General features: G+C 43.8%; 1 protein-coding gene across 1 annotated transcript in view; it reads left to right on the plus strand.

Moving 5' to 3' along the window:
* The first annotated feature begins 1,756 nt into the window (after positions 1-1,756).
* Positions 1,757-16,087, plus strand: part of TSPAN7 (tetraspanin 7) — a 58,981-nt gene continuing 44,650 nt past the window's right edge. Inside the window, exon 1 of the mRNA XM_031060180.1 lies at positions 1,757-1,792. Coding sequence (XP_030916040.1) covers positions 1,772-1,792 — 21 coding nt within the window. The 5' untranslated portion in view covers positions 1,757-1,771. The remainder of the gene's footprint in view (positions 1,793-16,087) is intronic.

A 16,087-nucleotide genomic window follows, 5' to 3' on the forward strand; every position in this document is an offset into this window, starting at 1 on the left:
AAAAATTTCCGCTAGATTCACTCTGAAGCCAGAGTGACAAGCTGTTTATTTATTTAATTGGTTCTATGTTCCAACCAATAAACTAATCTTCTCTGTGTTTGATTTTTGAGCAAGCAAAGCTAGAAGAAGGGGCAGTGCATACCAGAGATGTGGGGTTCTCTTTTTCATGTTTTATCAGCTCCTTTCTTTAAATAAAAAGCTTAATCAAACCTGTGTTTCTCATTACAGTCTGTGTAAATGTAGCACCTAGAGAATGTGATCTGGGATTGAGAACAGTTTGCTGTTCCTGTGCAGCTCATCATTTTCTATATAAGAGCAATTCCTGCCTATAATAATTTTGTTATCCCGGTGTATTTATCTTTTGCATCTTCATTCATGACTATTGGAGGTTTTCCTGGTTTTCTGGCAGCCTGAGCTTTCCCAGCACTCAGACTGTTTATTTCTCACAAGCTTCTGAAACTGCTTTAGATTTTTATTCTTACTTTTCGAATCGACATTTGTTTTTTTATGCATCATAAACCACAGTGCTCACAGTTGTGTGTACAACCCATCTGCACACAGAACAAGAATGAAATATGCAGGGTTCATTAGTCAGATGTGGTGAATGGCTTGAAATGTTTAATTAAAGAAAAAACACAAAAGGCCCAGTGAATCAGATGCTCACAGAGTAACAGAGGTGGGGGAAAAAAACTTTGTGAATTATCTGCTATTTAAATGTAGGTTCCCTCATTTGCCCACAGTTAATTCCCACCCATGTTTTTTTTTTTTTTGCAAGGATGATCAGTCAGTAAAATATATGACATCCTCAACTTTTTATTTCTTATGGAAATTCTGCTATGCTAATTCTTTTGCTTTGGTGTTAGGTCTTTTGTCCTAAATCTATTTTAAAGCTCAGCATTGCTGGATTCTACAATGTACCTTTGTTTAAGAATGTATTGCCCATTTATTTCCTAGCAATGCCATGGTCATTTTGTCTTAAAACTGAAGCTTTGGAAAAGTCTCTTCCCACTTAGGATGAGTCTATTCCCACTTAATTCTTATGAAGTAGCTCACAAAACCAAACTGGTGACATCCTTGCTAATCAGCCCTTGCAAGATTAAAAAAACAAACAAACACAAAAACAAACAAAAATGAACAAAACAAACAAAAACAAAACAAAAAAGACACAAAGAAAAAGCAAGTGCTTTATGTCTCTTGTCGTTGCTGTTAAATTTGCTTGTTTTTTTAAAACCTTTCCTGACGATTCATGCTTCTTGTGAGCCTCTCATCAGTGGAAGGCTGAGCAGAATAGAGGTTATTTCAGCTAATTACAGGGTGACGTTATAGCTTGAAATGGAGGATGAGGAATGAACAAGCACTTTGAGTGCTCTGCCCCTATTCTGTTCTGTGCAGGCATGTTAATAGCTGGATCTGTTAGTATATTTTTAAGGCTGTGTTCAGTCTCAATAGGGTGATGTTTGTCTGTGGGCCTGGCTCTCAGTCTGTTTGTGCCCAGTGTATTTGGGACAATGCCTGCACTGTGTCTGTGCCCTGAGCCCAATGGGTGGCTGCTGAAGGGGGCTGAGATGTTAGACGGGGCTGTCAGAGATGCTCTTCATTTGTATTCTGCTCAGGGGACCCAGCCACTGAGGAGGAGACGTGCCAGAGTGCTTTCCTTGCAGAGCCCCTGTCCTCTTTAATTTGCCTTTGCATTTCTTTACCCCAGTGAACCTTTCTCTTTTGAGGTGTTCCTGCAGCACAGAGCTTGGCTTTGGATGATGAAACAGATAGGATGTGCAGTACCTACAAACCAGTGAGTTGTTTGGGGCTGGTTTATTTTTGGCTGTGAAATGTTGAGTTAGGAAACAGAGAGCTGCATTGAGAGCATCTGGTGCCTGCCCTCTTCCAGGCTGAGAGGGGGGTTTGGTGTGGGCAGAGAAATGTGAAGCACATTGTGGGAGTATGGCCTGTGCAGAGCTGCCTCTGAAGCAATAGCCAGCTCACCTTTTTAGGGAATGGTGCATGCTCTGGGAACCCCATGAATGAGAAGCTCCCAAAGTGGAATTGTTTTAAACCAAAAATGCTGGGTTTGCCCTGATCTAAAAGGCTGCTCATTTGAGACCTGACATGCTAATGCAGTGTGTTTCTCCTAAAATGGTGCAGTGGTGCATCCTCAGTGCTGAGGGGATGTGCAGATGAGTGCAGTGTCCTCGCCTGCTCTGCTGGTGAGACAGTGGCAGCCTTTGGGGACAACGAGGGATGTTTTAACAATATGAGGTAATTTTGTTACTGAATTCATGAGTACCTTCCTGTTCAAGATCTTGTGAGTTTGCTCTGTGGTTTTCTGGGAAGAGGAGGGTGTTGTTTTTACATCCTGTCATTTTGCATCCTTCCTTGCTTTAACTGCAGCAGTTTCCAAGTCTGTTGTGCCATGGTCCTGTTTTTGGGACTGCTGATGCAGCACATCCCCATGGCAGGAGGAACCAGCACCCCGGAGTGATTCCTTGTGCTCCACACTGACAGAGCCAGGCTACTCCAGCTCCTCTCCTGGCAGACAGTGATTAATGTAAAGTTCCACAGCACCAACTTTCATCTTCTGCCACGTGAGTTGTCCCCAGCAGTGAGAGAAGGCCCTGACTGTTCTGCTGTGGGCTGCAGTCTGTGCTGCTGTCCACATGCTGGTGTGACTTTTCTCTCCTCCATCCTTCCTGCAGTTCCCTTTTGCCCTCTGCCCTTGGAGACTTCTGTGCAAAGGTGAGATCAAACAGTCAGCCTGAAAGGAAAACACAGAACAGAGAAAAGGCAGTTTTGGTGAGGATTGCAGGTCATGTGTCAGGTCAAATCAGTCCCTGATGGAGACAGCAAAGAAAATGTAACATTGCAGGAGCAAACGTGGTTTTGCTGAGGAAAGGTTCCTGGCTGGTTTTCATTGCTTCAGGGTCATCTGCACGGCTGCCTAGAAACCCTCTCTGCACTTAAACTCATGTGCTGCCAAACTCTTTCAAGTGAGGAAAATGAAGATCAGGAGGAGGTTGCTGGACCCTGGCCGGGATGAGTGCCTGACCATTTGTGTGAGCCAAGTCAGGAGCAGGACAAAGCAGCTCCTACCTTGGTGTCCCACGGAGCCCCATGACAGGAATGACGATGCCCATCTCTTGTACTGTACTATTATTGTCCTCTGAGCCTCCCATTGGCTGCCCACTTGTCCTGGAAGACAAAGATCTAATTCTAGATTTAGACAGTCCCAGGTAGAATCACGGTCAGTTGCAAAGCAGGGGTATATTCCTAAAAAAACCTGTTTTCTCTATCCTACTTCCCTGGGGTTTTTTTTTGTTTTTTTGTTTTGTTTTGTTGTTTTTTTGTTTTGTTTTTTTTTTTGTTTTTTTTGTTTTTTTTTTTTTTGTATGTGCTGGAAGCAAAATCTTGCTTTCTTCTAGAGTTTCACCAGCTTTTGGTTTGGTGGGCACTGCAGGAGACTGGCTATGATGCTGCCAGTATTAGGAAAAGAGGAAATTTGAAGAACATTTTGGATGGAGGCCTGGTAACCAAAAGAAAGTTCAAACAAACTCAGCAAGCCCTGTGTCCTGAAGCCATGCTAAACCAACACATGTGATGGCAGAACAAGCCCTTATCTTCATGGACTATGAATGAATAAAAGTGACTCCTAATTTCAAATCAAAGAGATAAGTAACAGAAAACCAATTATTTATTGTATTTTAGTGGGAATGTGGATCCTGTACACATAGCTAGAACAAGCATGAAATAAATCCTGTTACCTTTTTTCCTTCATCATGGATGGATGCAGGGAAGCAAACTGAAAGGAAGCCACATCACAGCAAGTGAAGCAAGGCAGAAATAGCAGCTGGGCCTGTTTGATGCCTGATGTGTTTGGAACTGAGTATGAGAAAGAGAGGTCCCAGCATCCTCTGAACAGAGTGGGGTGATCTGCTGAGGTCCCAAAGCCCTGTTGTTCCCGTGCATTACACATTTGTTCCTGTCACAAAGATCACCATGACAGTGGAATTTTCTTATGTAATTAGAAGGAATGTGATCACCTTCAACCCTGGGAGCAAATGAGCTTCTGCAGCAGCAGCTCCCATTCATGTGTGCACTGCATACCAAGGGGAAGAGAAATACAATGGATTTTGTGTCTAAACAGAACACAGTCTGCAACTGGAAATGCCACTTCTTGAGAAGCAATTTTATGCGCTGGTGACTGGACATTTTTCATTTGAAATTAAATTCCTCTTGGCCCTGCTGCATATTGGGGTTTGGATTGATGAGTAATTTCTCACAAATCTGTGCATCATCTCTGTTTTGCATCTTCCCTTTCTGCTGCTCCCAACACTGCAAATTGATGGCAAGAAGAGAGCATGACTCAAATTGTTACTTGTTAAGCCTTGTGGTTTTATCTCAGATAGGAATTCTGCTTTTTGAAAGCAAATCTTTCAACCATAACTAGACCTGTGAAAAATTAATAAACAGGTGAAGGAATCACCCTGTCCCAGCAACAGGCCAACAAATATAGTCTGTGGTACTGCCTGAGCAAAGCTTGTGAATTAACTACATTTTAATCAAGTGAAGTGGGTAGCTTGGGTTTGCTGAGACAAGGGTTTGAGTGAAGGATCAGCTTTCTGTTTCCCAGTATTTTCAGCAATTCTGGAGTTAAACAGGCAACCTTCCCCAAAATGCTGTCCTGACTGCAAGCTTTCCAGGTCCTTAAGCGTGATCTCACTGCCTCTTTCTCCTACTGCAACTTCTGACTAGACTGAGCCTCAGATGCAGATGTCAGCATGTTCCCAATTATTATGGCAATGTCCTTGAGTGGAGCCATCTCCAGTCAGAAAAATCTGTGGAGTTGAATATAGCAAAGTGCTATTTCAACTCAAGTTTGGCTTTCTTCCAGCTGACATAGCATTTGTTCCCAAAGTCAGTTCCAGGACAATTTTTTTTTTCAGTTCTCTCTTTTTTCTCCTTTCTCTGTTCCTTCCCTCCAAAGCCATTTCAGGGAAGAGAAGTCACACAAGTTGTATTGGCAGCTGAAAGATGCAGCTGAATACAAATTCATGGTTATTTTTCAGTTGATGTTCTGTGCCATTTTTATCATAAATCTTTTTCACAGGCTCATCTATGAGAGGAGGGGGGATATCTGATTGCAATTCATTTGGAATTTCCATATTTAGAAGTTTGCCCTTCTTCCCCCTTAGAGATAGAGGAGTTGCCTGACTGACTGTAATGTATCTTTTGGCATTACTGCACTGAAAAACAGAAAAATGTCTCTGTTCTTGCCTGATAATGCTCTTTTGCTATGAAAAATTTTTGCCAGAATCAACCCATCTTTTATTGCCGTGTGAAGTTTCCAGAATAATAATGGATGCTGACTTCCAAATATTTGGAGTTCTCTAATTAGGAGAAATTATCTCTGTGCTCCACAGTAGGGGAATTGTGTATGCCTTCCTTGCCCTCCCAGCCCCAAGGGGGCTGGAATGAATGCTGGGGTGTAAGAAAGCAACTCCTGCCCCCTGCAAAAGGCCCGTGAGCTGTGGGACAGCACTGCCCTGGCTTTGTAATGTTTTCCAGAGAGGCCATGCCCCACCAGGAGAGAGCCCAGTGCAAATGGGCAGATCCCAAACCTGAAATGTAATCTGAAGGGTTCTGCTTTTCTTACTTGCAACAAGCTAAGCCTGATGTTCCACTGAGGATACTACATGAGCTGTTCCTGTCTGGAAGTTTCCCAAGTTGTGTCTTGAAAAAATAAAAATAAAAAAAGGCTCTGGATCCAGAGCTAATGGCACATCTTTCAAAGAAGTGTTTCTCTAAAAATATACTGACATCCCATATGAAATAACATCAATGAGAACCCTGAAGCATGCTCTGCTCCCTTGTGTAGTAAAGGTTACAGCCAAAATCTTTTTAGAAGAGAAATGTAAAATCTGAGACCTGCCAATGCTGTGCAGCATCTTCCCTGGCTGCTCTGATGAGGAAGTTTCTGGAAGTGTCAGCATGGGTTTCTGGCTGAGGGGCTGGGTGTCACAGACATGGTTTATGAAAAATCCTTTCCTTAGGATTTTTTCACCTGAGAAGCTGAGAGGCCTCAGGAACAAAATGTAAACAATGGTTATCTGCTGCTGTGGAATGCAACAGGTGCATCTGTGATTGGTCTCATGTGGTTGTTTCTAATTAATGGCCAATCACAGCCCAGCTGTCCAGACTGTCTCGGTCAGTCACAAGCCTTTGTTATCATTCTTTCTTTTTCTATTCTTAGCTAGCCTTCTGATGAAATCCTTTCTTCTATTCTTTTAGTATAGTTTTAATACAATATTCATCATAAAATAATAAATCAAGTCTTCTGAAACATGGAGTCAGATCCTTGTCTCTTCCCTCATCCTTGGACCCCTGTGAACACCATCAGCTGGGTGCACAGGTCACTGTTTCAGTGCACACAGACAAATCATCCTGTATTGATTACCTGTACAAGAAATCTCACTGTTCCAGCCAAGCCCTGAGCCAGCCCTGAGGGTGCCTGCCCAGCCAGCACAGAGCACAACCTTTATCCCAAAACAGGTGTTAACCATGGCCAGTTGTCTCTGTTGGCTTTCCTGGGGGCTGAGAGTGATATGTGGCTGAAATTTCTCCTCTTCTGCTAATCCTATGTTGGCTGAATCATGCCCTTAGTAAAAGGCACTTCCCTGCCATCACACTGACCAGATAGCACAAATCATTTGTGATTTAATGGTTGGTACTAATGAGGTACTCAATGCATGCAAACTTCACTGAGGTTTGTGGTAGCTCTTAGAGCTTACAGTTGTGCAGCTTGAGATTTATGGAAAAGTGGGAAAAAATGGGATGGGGGGAGAATGCCACAAGATTGCCAAGGTCCTCTTGCTGCTCCTGGGTATGATCAGCAGTGCTTCAGGGATGCACCACTGCTGTTAATTTACCCTGAGCAAAATCTATTCCTGTGCTTTCTTATCATTATATGTAGTTTTTATAATGTTTGATCTGAGTCATTCTTGCTCCAATTTCAGCCCATTACTCCTTATCTGCTGTGGTTATAGAGAACAGATCGTTCTATTGACTTTTGTAGCACGTTTCTATGTACATAGCAGTCCATTATCACCCTGCTCATAGCATTCTCCTCATTAGATAAAAACAATGCCATTTGCTGTACTGCCTCCTGACAAGTCCTATTTTCTAGATGTTTTTCCTGGGTTTTGTACTCTCTTCCTTTGGTGCCCTTTTATTTACTTAAAGTACTCAGTGTGGGAGATAATTCTTCATCCAAGGGCTCAGAAAGCTGAGCAGAGCAGGAGAATGACTTGTATTGTAGGTGATGTGGGCTCCTGTATTTAGTAATCCCAGCTTGTTCAGCTTTCATAACAGTATGACTTCACCAAGGCATGTTCCCCTTATAGCCTGCCACACTCCAAATCTTCCTCTGAAGAGCTGTTGTCTGAACACTCAGAACAGTTTTCCCCAACCTCTCTTTGTTGCTTGCTCCTGAGTGCCTGTAGTAACTATACTTCTGGCCGTGTTGAATTTCAAAGCATGTCTTCAAATGATGAAATAATCTCATTTAATCTTGTCCTCTGGTGTAATTGTGTTCCCTCCAGACTTGTGTGCTGCAAATTTTAATAAGCATGTCCTCTGCTTCCTCCTCTCCTTCAGAGGGAGTAGGAACCAAGAGCAAGAAACAAAAAAAAAGAAGGAAACCTACTTGACATCTCTTTTTGCTTTTACAGTGTCCTGTTAATGACACCCATGTGGGTCCTCCATTTGTTGCTGGTTTCACCAGGACTGTACTTCCTTGGTTGCTTATTGGAACATCTGTGAATGCAGCATCCAAGGAAGTGTGGCTATACATGAAGTAAAAACTATAAAAATGTTTTTGTACAGAGCTATCTGGAGCCTTTCTGCAGAAGTGAAAATTCATGGACTACTAATACACTCTCTTCTCTTCATTTTGGTTATAGTCAAGTTGGAACAGCAAGTGATTGTGCTACTAATACACTGTCTTCAGTTTGGTTGTAGTCAAGTTGGAACAGCAAGTGATTGTCCAAAACAATGGGGGTGTAAATGCAAGTTCCTAACATGAAAATCTTCATATGAGGCAAAAATCATGCAGAGAAGTGTAAATCAGTCATAAAAATAAGGATGTTGGAGGCTGGGAAGCAGCAGACATTAAAATGGCCATACTCCTGCCTTTATGTTCAAAATGTTCAAAAGCAGGTAACTAGGTGCTGGCATTCAGGAAGATTGGCACTGAAAGCTCCCATGTTAAAAGGCCTCACAGACTTGAAAGCTAAATTATTTCACAGACTGAAGGCAAATGTAGGTTCAAGTGCTATGTAGGTCCCCAAATCCCTTGCCAGTGTGTGGGTTTTGCAGTAGGCTCCTTTCATAGTACTTTTGCACTTCTCCATGTGTGACAGCTGGGGAGATTGGAGATGGGGTGTGTGGCACCGACAAGTGCTCAAACTGAAATAATCCTGAGAAGAATCTTCGTGCCACTTTCTCTTTGGGTTTCTGATGAGCACAGCAGATGTCTGCAGGGATGGGAGATGCAGGCTCCTGCTGTGAAAGACTGTAATAATGAGAAGCGTTTGATGAGCTGACTGTGTTTCATTCTTACTGATGAGTTGATACTTTAAGTATACAAATTATTACAGCAACTTTGATCAGATTTAGTTTAGGTGCAACTAGAATTGATTCCAAGAGAGGCAGCTTGCGTGGATAGAAAAGTAACTAAGATGTGCTATCTTGTTGGCTTTATTTTTCATTCCTTCCTCATCCCTGTTTCCCCATCTACTTAGCACTGATTTTATGTTAAGTATCTCTTTAGAATTGTCTTGTTCTGCAGTCTTTAATGTTTAAGGTTGTGTGGCATCATTTTGGTTGCCTGCTTATCACGAGTACAGGGAAAACAATCTTGTTAAATATGAGTCTTACAGAGATACTCTGGCAGAGTCAAATTGCAAATCCATGTGTGCCTTGTTGCCTGGCTCTGTATGGAAAGGAACCTGGGAGACCTGTACAGGGTGAGAAATGCAGAGGCTGGGGCTAATGCTGCCCTTCAGAGCAGTCACTGGGGCTGAGGGACTGGAACACTTCCAGGAAAAGGGTACTGATACCAAAGCATCTTCACACATCGCTGCTAATACTGGGAAGGAAAGTGCCTGAGGGAAGGACAAAACTCTGTAAACAACTCTGAGATGGAAATACGTGCAGCAGCCCTTTGCGTTGCTTTGACCGAGGGCAGGCCAGCAGGAAGTCTGCAGCAAGCTGTTGCTTTCTCCAGGTCAAGGAAAACATTTGAGGAATAACCTCCTCATTTTATTTTGCTTCTCATTCTTGGGAAACAGTGGAGGTTGGAGAATAAATGAGCAGCAGTTATTATTTCAGGGCCAGTGTTCCAGGGAAGGGGGTGCAGCCTGGTAGCTGTGCTGCTCTCTGGTCACCTGCCTTCCTGTGGAAACTGCTGCAGGCAGCAGGTGCCCTGCCAGCTCTGTCTGGCTCCTCTTCCTCCAAAAGATTCCCCAGATCTGAAGTGGCTTGGGATACCTGTCCCTTTCTCCATGCCATAACATGCCCTGAGCTTTTTTACATCAAGGTGCTCCCTGTCACGACGTGGGGCTGGAGGAGCTGCCACGGGCCACTGTGGTATTCACATGCCCTCTGAACAGAGAGAGGCTGTGAGAGAAGCAGAGAAAAGAATGATCAAAACAATTCTTATCTCATTTGCTACTCCTATGTAGAATGTGTTTAAGAAGTTGTTTACCTGAAAGGATTTACTAATTAGATTCTAGTAGAAATTGTTTATGTTAATTAACCTATCGGGTCCAAGCTGTGTGGACTGTCTGTGTGGAGACAGCCACGAGTTAGTTGGTTAGTGACAGTTCTTGTTAGTGTAATATTTGTTGCGGTGTGATTTCATGGTTTACCTCAGAACGCCGGGTTTCTCCCCTGAAGATTCCCTCCCAGGTGTGTCACTCACGCCTCCTTTCCCCACCCTGACCCCTGCTGAGCACTGTCTGTCAATCCTGGCATTCCAGAAGGGTATTGGGTGATTGGGCAGATGCAAAAGATGCCCTCTACCCCTGGGGGGTGTATTGGGCCATCCAGGTGTCCTTTGTCCCTTGAGACCTCCTCTCCTGTACCTGGTTGGTGGCTTCCTGCAACCACAAAGTCAAGAGTTCTGTTGGAGCTGTTGCTGGATTCAGAGGCCTGTGGGTCAGAATAAAGCTCTGGATTGAGACCCTGCATCAGAACATACTCTCTTCTTTCACTATTGCCTTAAAGCTTCTCCAGCAGAGGGAAACCTCCATGGGAGGAAGCTCCATCTCACCACCACCTGAGCCCCTGCATGCCTGGACTTGTCTCCGTGTGCCCAGCTGCAACATCCAGCTAGCCAAAACTCTCTCTGGGGTGAAACACCACAATTGCCACTATTTGGTTCACCCACAGGGGCCAGACAAGCCAAGGCACGTCCCATCCACAATACTGGTAATACCAATAATATTCTCTAATATACTTATAGTGTAATATAGTATCATAAAGTAATTAATTAGCCTTCTGATATCATGGAGTCCTGCACATCATTCTTCCCACCTGTGAGGCATCCAAGAACCAACAGGCCACCACCCCAGGGCTCCTGCGCCGCTCCCAGCGCGGTCGGCCGGCGGTGGGGCTGTGAGGTGGAGGGGGCAGGCTCAGGTCATTTTTGGAGAGCTGCTGGTGAATGTGTCAGGGAGCTGCTGCCTTCACATGGCCCCAGCAGGCTGCTCTGCCCTGAGCCCAGCTCTATAATTAGCTGGTGGCAATCAGCGCCGCTCGGCTCGCTGCTGTCACAGGGGCTCAGGCTGGCTAGAGCAGTGAATGCACAGAGCTCCTGCTTTATTGCCTGTGCTTGCCCAGTGCCAAAGCCAGCTGACTTTTCAGCCTGGATTTCAGACGGATTGTGGCTTTATTTTTGTAATTTGGGAGTGCATCGGTCTTTGCTTTCCCCAAGTAAATTCTAGGAGATGTGCTGGAGCATTAATAGGCCTGACAGATATTTCTGTGCAGCCCCTTGAATTTACAGGAAGCTTTCATCAATTAAAAGACCTCACTGATTGGAATATGTGCAGATCCATTTGTAGAAACAGCCTCAGTACATTCCTTTAACCATGTCCTTACCATGTTAGCTCACTCTGCTTAAACCCCTTGGGAATAGAGGAACCCTTATGGGATTTGAAGTTTCTGAAGGCATTTCTTTATCTTGGAAGTTCCTGGGTCTTTTTTAGCTAAGATTGCTCTCAGCCCTGATTGACTGGCAAAATTCTGTATCCCCCTGACCTTCTGACTTGCAGAATCTACCTGAGAAGGAGGATGGAGAAGAGATTGTGACAGTGCACACCACCAAATGTTTCTGTGGGAGCCAAAGCTGGGAAAGGAGGATATCATATTCTGTTCACTCTATTTTTATTTACAGCGTGATAAGCCAGGACATCAAGATTTGTACTGGCTTTTAATAGATTTTGGGAGTGCAGTTAACTTCAGTTGTTCTCAGTTAAGGTACCTGCCTGCTCTAGCAGACTATCCATTTCCATTATTTTGTTCTGTGGTGGTAGGAAATGTGCTTCCCCCCTCTGAAAACAATCTCTGTACCTGAAGTTTGGGGTTTTTTGGCGATATGTCAACATACAGCATAAGCACTTCCCTGGCAGTTTTTAAGAGCTTGGCTGTGGGAAGGGAGAATGAGGTCTCACATCCTGGTGATCGGGGTAGGATCCAGAAAGCTGCATTACGTCAGACTGAGCAAGACTGATTTTGACCTGATTCTATCAAACTCAAGTGCTGGCAGTAGGAGCTGGAAACATGAACTCTTTTTGGTGCCTGTAGTTGCAGGATGTGATCAGCCTGCCCTGCATTTGGCTAGAGAGCTGGACAAACAGTGTTTAGAAGTAAACTGGGCACTAACAAACTTGGGGGCTTCTTTTTTAAGGTGTTTTTTTTTCCTCAATCTATCAAGTTTGCTTATTGAAGGATTTGGGGTCTGCACTGACAACCTTCCTTTGCAGCTGTGATTAGCCCTTGGAGCACAGCTCTCCAGGCTTTGCCTTTAATTCCAATTACTGCTTTGCATGGAGTCTCCTCTAATGCCTTCATGCAGCCCCTGCTCTCCTACACAAGGATAAAGCCATTTCTGTGAAAAGCCCACAGCAAACTCAGCAGGGCTGTGCCTGGATCTCTGTGGTGAGGCTCTGAACCACTAATCTCTCCTGTGGCTGCTGATGTGCATTTGGAAGAGTGAAATGACATCATAAGGCTTTCAGACGACTGTGCAGTCTTATCTTTCAAAGTCAAAAGTTTTTCTTCAAATCCATGCCTATGTTAGAATCCTGGGCACCTTGTTTGTACCCATCTCTTCCTGTTTGTCTGCCCTCTTTCATGAGTTACTCACTGATGTATAAATAAGTAAGGATGCAAGTACATTTTGGGAGATTTTTCATGTGTTGTTTATAGAATTTGTTTGGTAAAAAAATAGCTCTAAAAAGCTTTTGGCATCAGATAACAAGACTGCAATCCTGAGGACCTGCTTCACACCCAAGCTGCCATAACCTGAAGGAATTTTTAGGAGGCAGCACTGCTTGTAGTGTGTGATACTAGAAGTGTCTGCTCCTGATGTACTGTGGAACTACTGCACAGCCTCAGTGGCTGCATTTACAGCATGCAACAGCCAGAGCCGCCACAGCAAGCAGAACTGCTCTTCAGTGTCGTGGGATTTCCTCAGTGTTCTGGCTGAACAGAAGGATGGGGACATCTCCTCATTGAGCCATGTGGAACTGGAGCCCTCTGAAGCAGTTTTCATGTGTCATGGGCTGTGTGTAGCGAGTGTTTTATGCCGAGGTTGGCACAAACCGATTTGTTGCTCTGTTTACCTTGTGCTCCACACTGCTCTGTGTTCCAGAGAGGAAGGGAAAGCATTGGGTCAGCTGCTCTCATCACCTGGGAGAGGGATTATGAGGGTAAGCAGAGCATCCAGTGGAGCTGGAGCTGCTGCCCATATATCTGCTGCTCACATAAGCGATAATCTCCTGCCTTCAGCACGGAGCATCCGGAACAAAGCGCTGCCCACGCCGCTCCCCTGCTGACATCCATCCTTCCACTTCCCATCTGCTCCCAGCTTTCCAGGGCATCAGCCGCCTTCCCAGCTGCTGGTCCCCTTCACAGACCACCCAGCTCCTGGGACAAGCTTCCTGAGGAGCTGCCCACTAATCCAAGCACTAAGGGGTGGCAGATTACCCCTTCAACACACAGCTCCTTAGATTTTTTGCACTTGGATGTTGATCTGTACATGGAATCATTGAATGCAATGTATGAAATCATACATGCAGAGCTCCTACATAAAAGAATTAATTTGCCATATGCTATTGGCCACTTTACCAGGCTTCCCTCTCTTCACCTGATCACTTTCAGCCCTGTTTCAGCCTTGAGTGTCTTTAAGCCTTAGAGATGTTTTTCAGTCACTCAATCTGCCATAGAAACGTTTTTCTCCTCTGAACCTCCAAGTTTCTGTGCCTGAAGGGAGTCAAATATGTAATTTAAACATCCATAGCTTTGAGCATGTTCTTGGCCTGTTCCTCAACAAGATGTGCTCTGCAAGAGAAGTGGGAATTTTCCCCTTTCCCTGGGACTTGTAGCACTTCCATCTTACTTTGGAGAGGACCCAAGATACCAATTTTTAAAATTCTTACTCTCTTTACAGGAAAGTGTAAGTGTTCTACATCATGTAACAGACTTCAGCCTGCTCCAAGCCTTGTATCCATCATATTGAGGGGATACAGAAAACTAGCTGTGGTAGGAATTGAAAAGCATTTCTGGAAAGGTGACATATGGATGATACAGGGTAGCTCTTTTTTAACATTTCCATCTCACCATCCAAGCCCAATTGCGGCTTCACCACCTGTGAACAATCTACAGTTTCAATCTCCTGCTGCAGTCACCTTGTATGCCCTTCCTCCCCATCACATATTCCAATTCCTGCTCTCAGACTCTGCTACAGAGTGACTTGAAAGGACTCTTCAATTTTGGCAGGAACAGTGTGGCTGCTATAGAGCCTCTAGTACATCCTTCTGCATTTTATTCATCACTGAAACAGGATTTGGAGAGGGTGGGGATTCTGAGTAAAATGTGTAAAATTTTGCTGCCAACAGCATGATAATTAAAGGGAGAAGGTAGCAGTACATGCAAAAATATTGTTACATATGGACAAAGCAGGGCTGATCTTACTGTTGGAAGCTGGGTATTTATGAGCCGTGTGCCTTTAAGACCTACATAATGCTGTTACATTACCTTAGGGTTTTTCTTTTGAATTTCCAGCTTCAGAAAACCAAGCTTGATTTTCCTTTTTTCCTTCCATCCCCTGACGATGCTCTCAAAACCTGGGGCTGTTTGTTTGAAAGAAGACTCCCTGCCTGTAAGATATCACAGTGTGATAAGACACGTTGCAGTAAATAGGGGTAGAATCATGTGGACATCCCTGTCAGAGCTGCCATGGCTGGGTGACTGTCACCTCCCCTTCTCAACGCCAGCTCCGTGATTTAGGGCAGCACCACTAATTTTTCTCTATTGCTCCCTGACATCTCGTGGCAGCACCAGGTAATGCAGTTAATTGCTTAAAATTTTTCCAAGAGAGTAGCTCTGACGTGAGATTTTGAATCTTCATTAGCTTTGCTGGGAAAGAAACTAATTTAGCTGTTGCTATTGTGTTTTGGAATGATTTTTTCCCCCCACCGGGGAAGAACACTTCTCTAAGGAAGGATATTGAAGAGACCAGACCTTCCAATAAATTTGTGTGTATATACATATATTTATATATACATGTATATATATATATATACACAGACACACACACACACACATATATATATATGTATCTGTGTATATATATATATATATATATATATGTATATATAAAATTTTATACATTAAACTAAAAGCTTGCACTAACATGGTGCATTCTGTTTTAAAATGTTTCCAGTGAAATTTCACTAACAACTGCTTTGATGCTTGGAGAGGAGGAGGTTGATGACAGCAAATGCTGCAGAAGAGCTGAATGCCTTTGGCTGGCTCTTTGATATTTTCTTGCTTTAACACTTAATTCCCAAAAAGAATTTTGAGGAATTTGCTGCTTAGCTTTGAGAAAATGGCCAAGTCTGGGAACAAAATTATGCTGCATTCTGAGCTAGAAAGAAACATAATTTTGCTAGAAACAGCTGAGTATTTTCTATTTCTTTCCTTTTCTCCCTTTCTCGAGTGCTGAGTAAGGACAAAAATGAGGATAAAACAAGCAGAATGGGCAGCAAATGCACATGTTTGTGTGGCAGGTGCAGCAAAACTTAAGAGTAAGACTCAATTATCCTTCTGGGTCCCTTCCAAGTCAGACTGTTCTGTGATTTCTGTGATTTCAATATATCAGCTCACTGCAATTCCAGCTTAGGGGCTTGGGGTTTGTGTGTGTCTGCCAGGAGGGTGTCAGTGAACCTCCCCCTGCTGCTCAAGTTCTGTGTCACTTAGAAATAACGAGGTTTCTCTGTGAACACCAGGAATGGATGGATAAAGCATTGCTAATAGGAAGGGTGGCTTGCTCTGTAATGGTTTGTTTTCTGTTCACAAGTTCACCTTGTAATACCTGTCATTGCCTCCTCTCTGGGTAGGAGCAGTGAGACCTTGGTGGGAATGTGAACTGATAGTGATTAATTTTGTGTGGCACTCTGCAGATTGGACTCTTGTTCCAGTTTTAGGTAGAGTGCCTGAAAATTCATCTTTCTTTTCCTCTCCAATCTCCAGTCCCAAGGTAAGAAACCAGCCACAGCTTGTGGTGTAGATACAGATATATCTCCATATATATCTATATATATATATACACATATATACTCACCTGTGCAGTGAGTAGGGCTGTATTCCAGAATGGGCTTTTCCACCATCTCTCCTGATTTTGCACTCTGTGCCATCTTGGCTGCTCTTTTATACAGATGGAATTGTCAGCAGCTTGTCCCATCTTTCTCTGGCAATTTAATGAAGTAACAGCTACAAGTGTCTTCTTTTTATTCTCTTCCTTGGTTTT

Source organism: Geospiza fortis, unplaced genomic scaffold (assembly GCF_000277835.1).
Source record: "Geospiza fortis unplaced genomic scaffold, GeoFor_1.0 scaffold20, whole genome shotgun sequence".
NCBI classification, from domain to species: Eukaryota; Metazoa; Chordata; class Aves; order Passeriformes; family Thraupidae; genus Geospiza; species Geospiza fortis.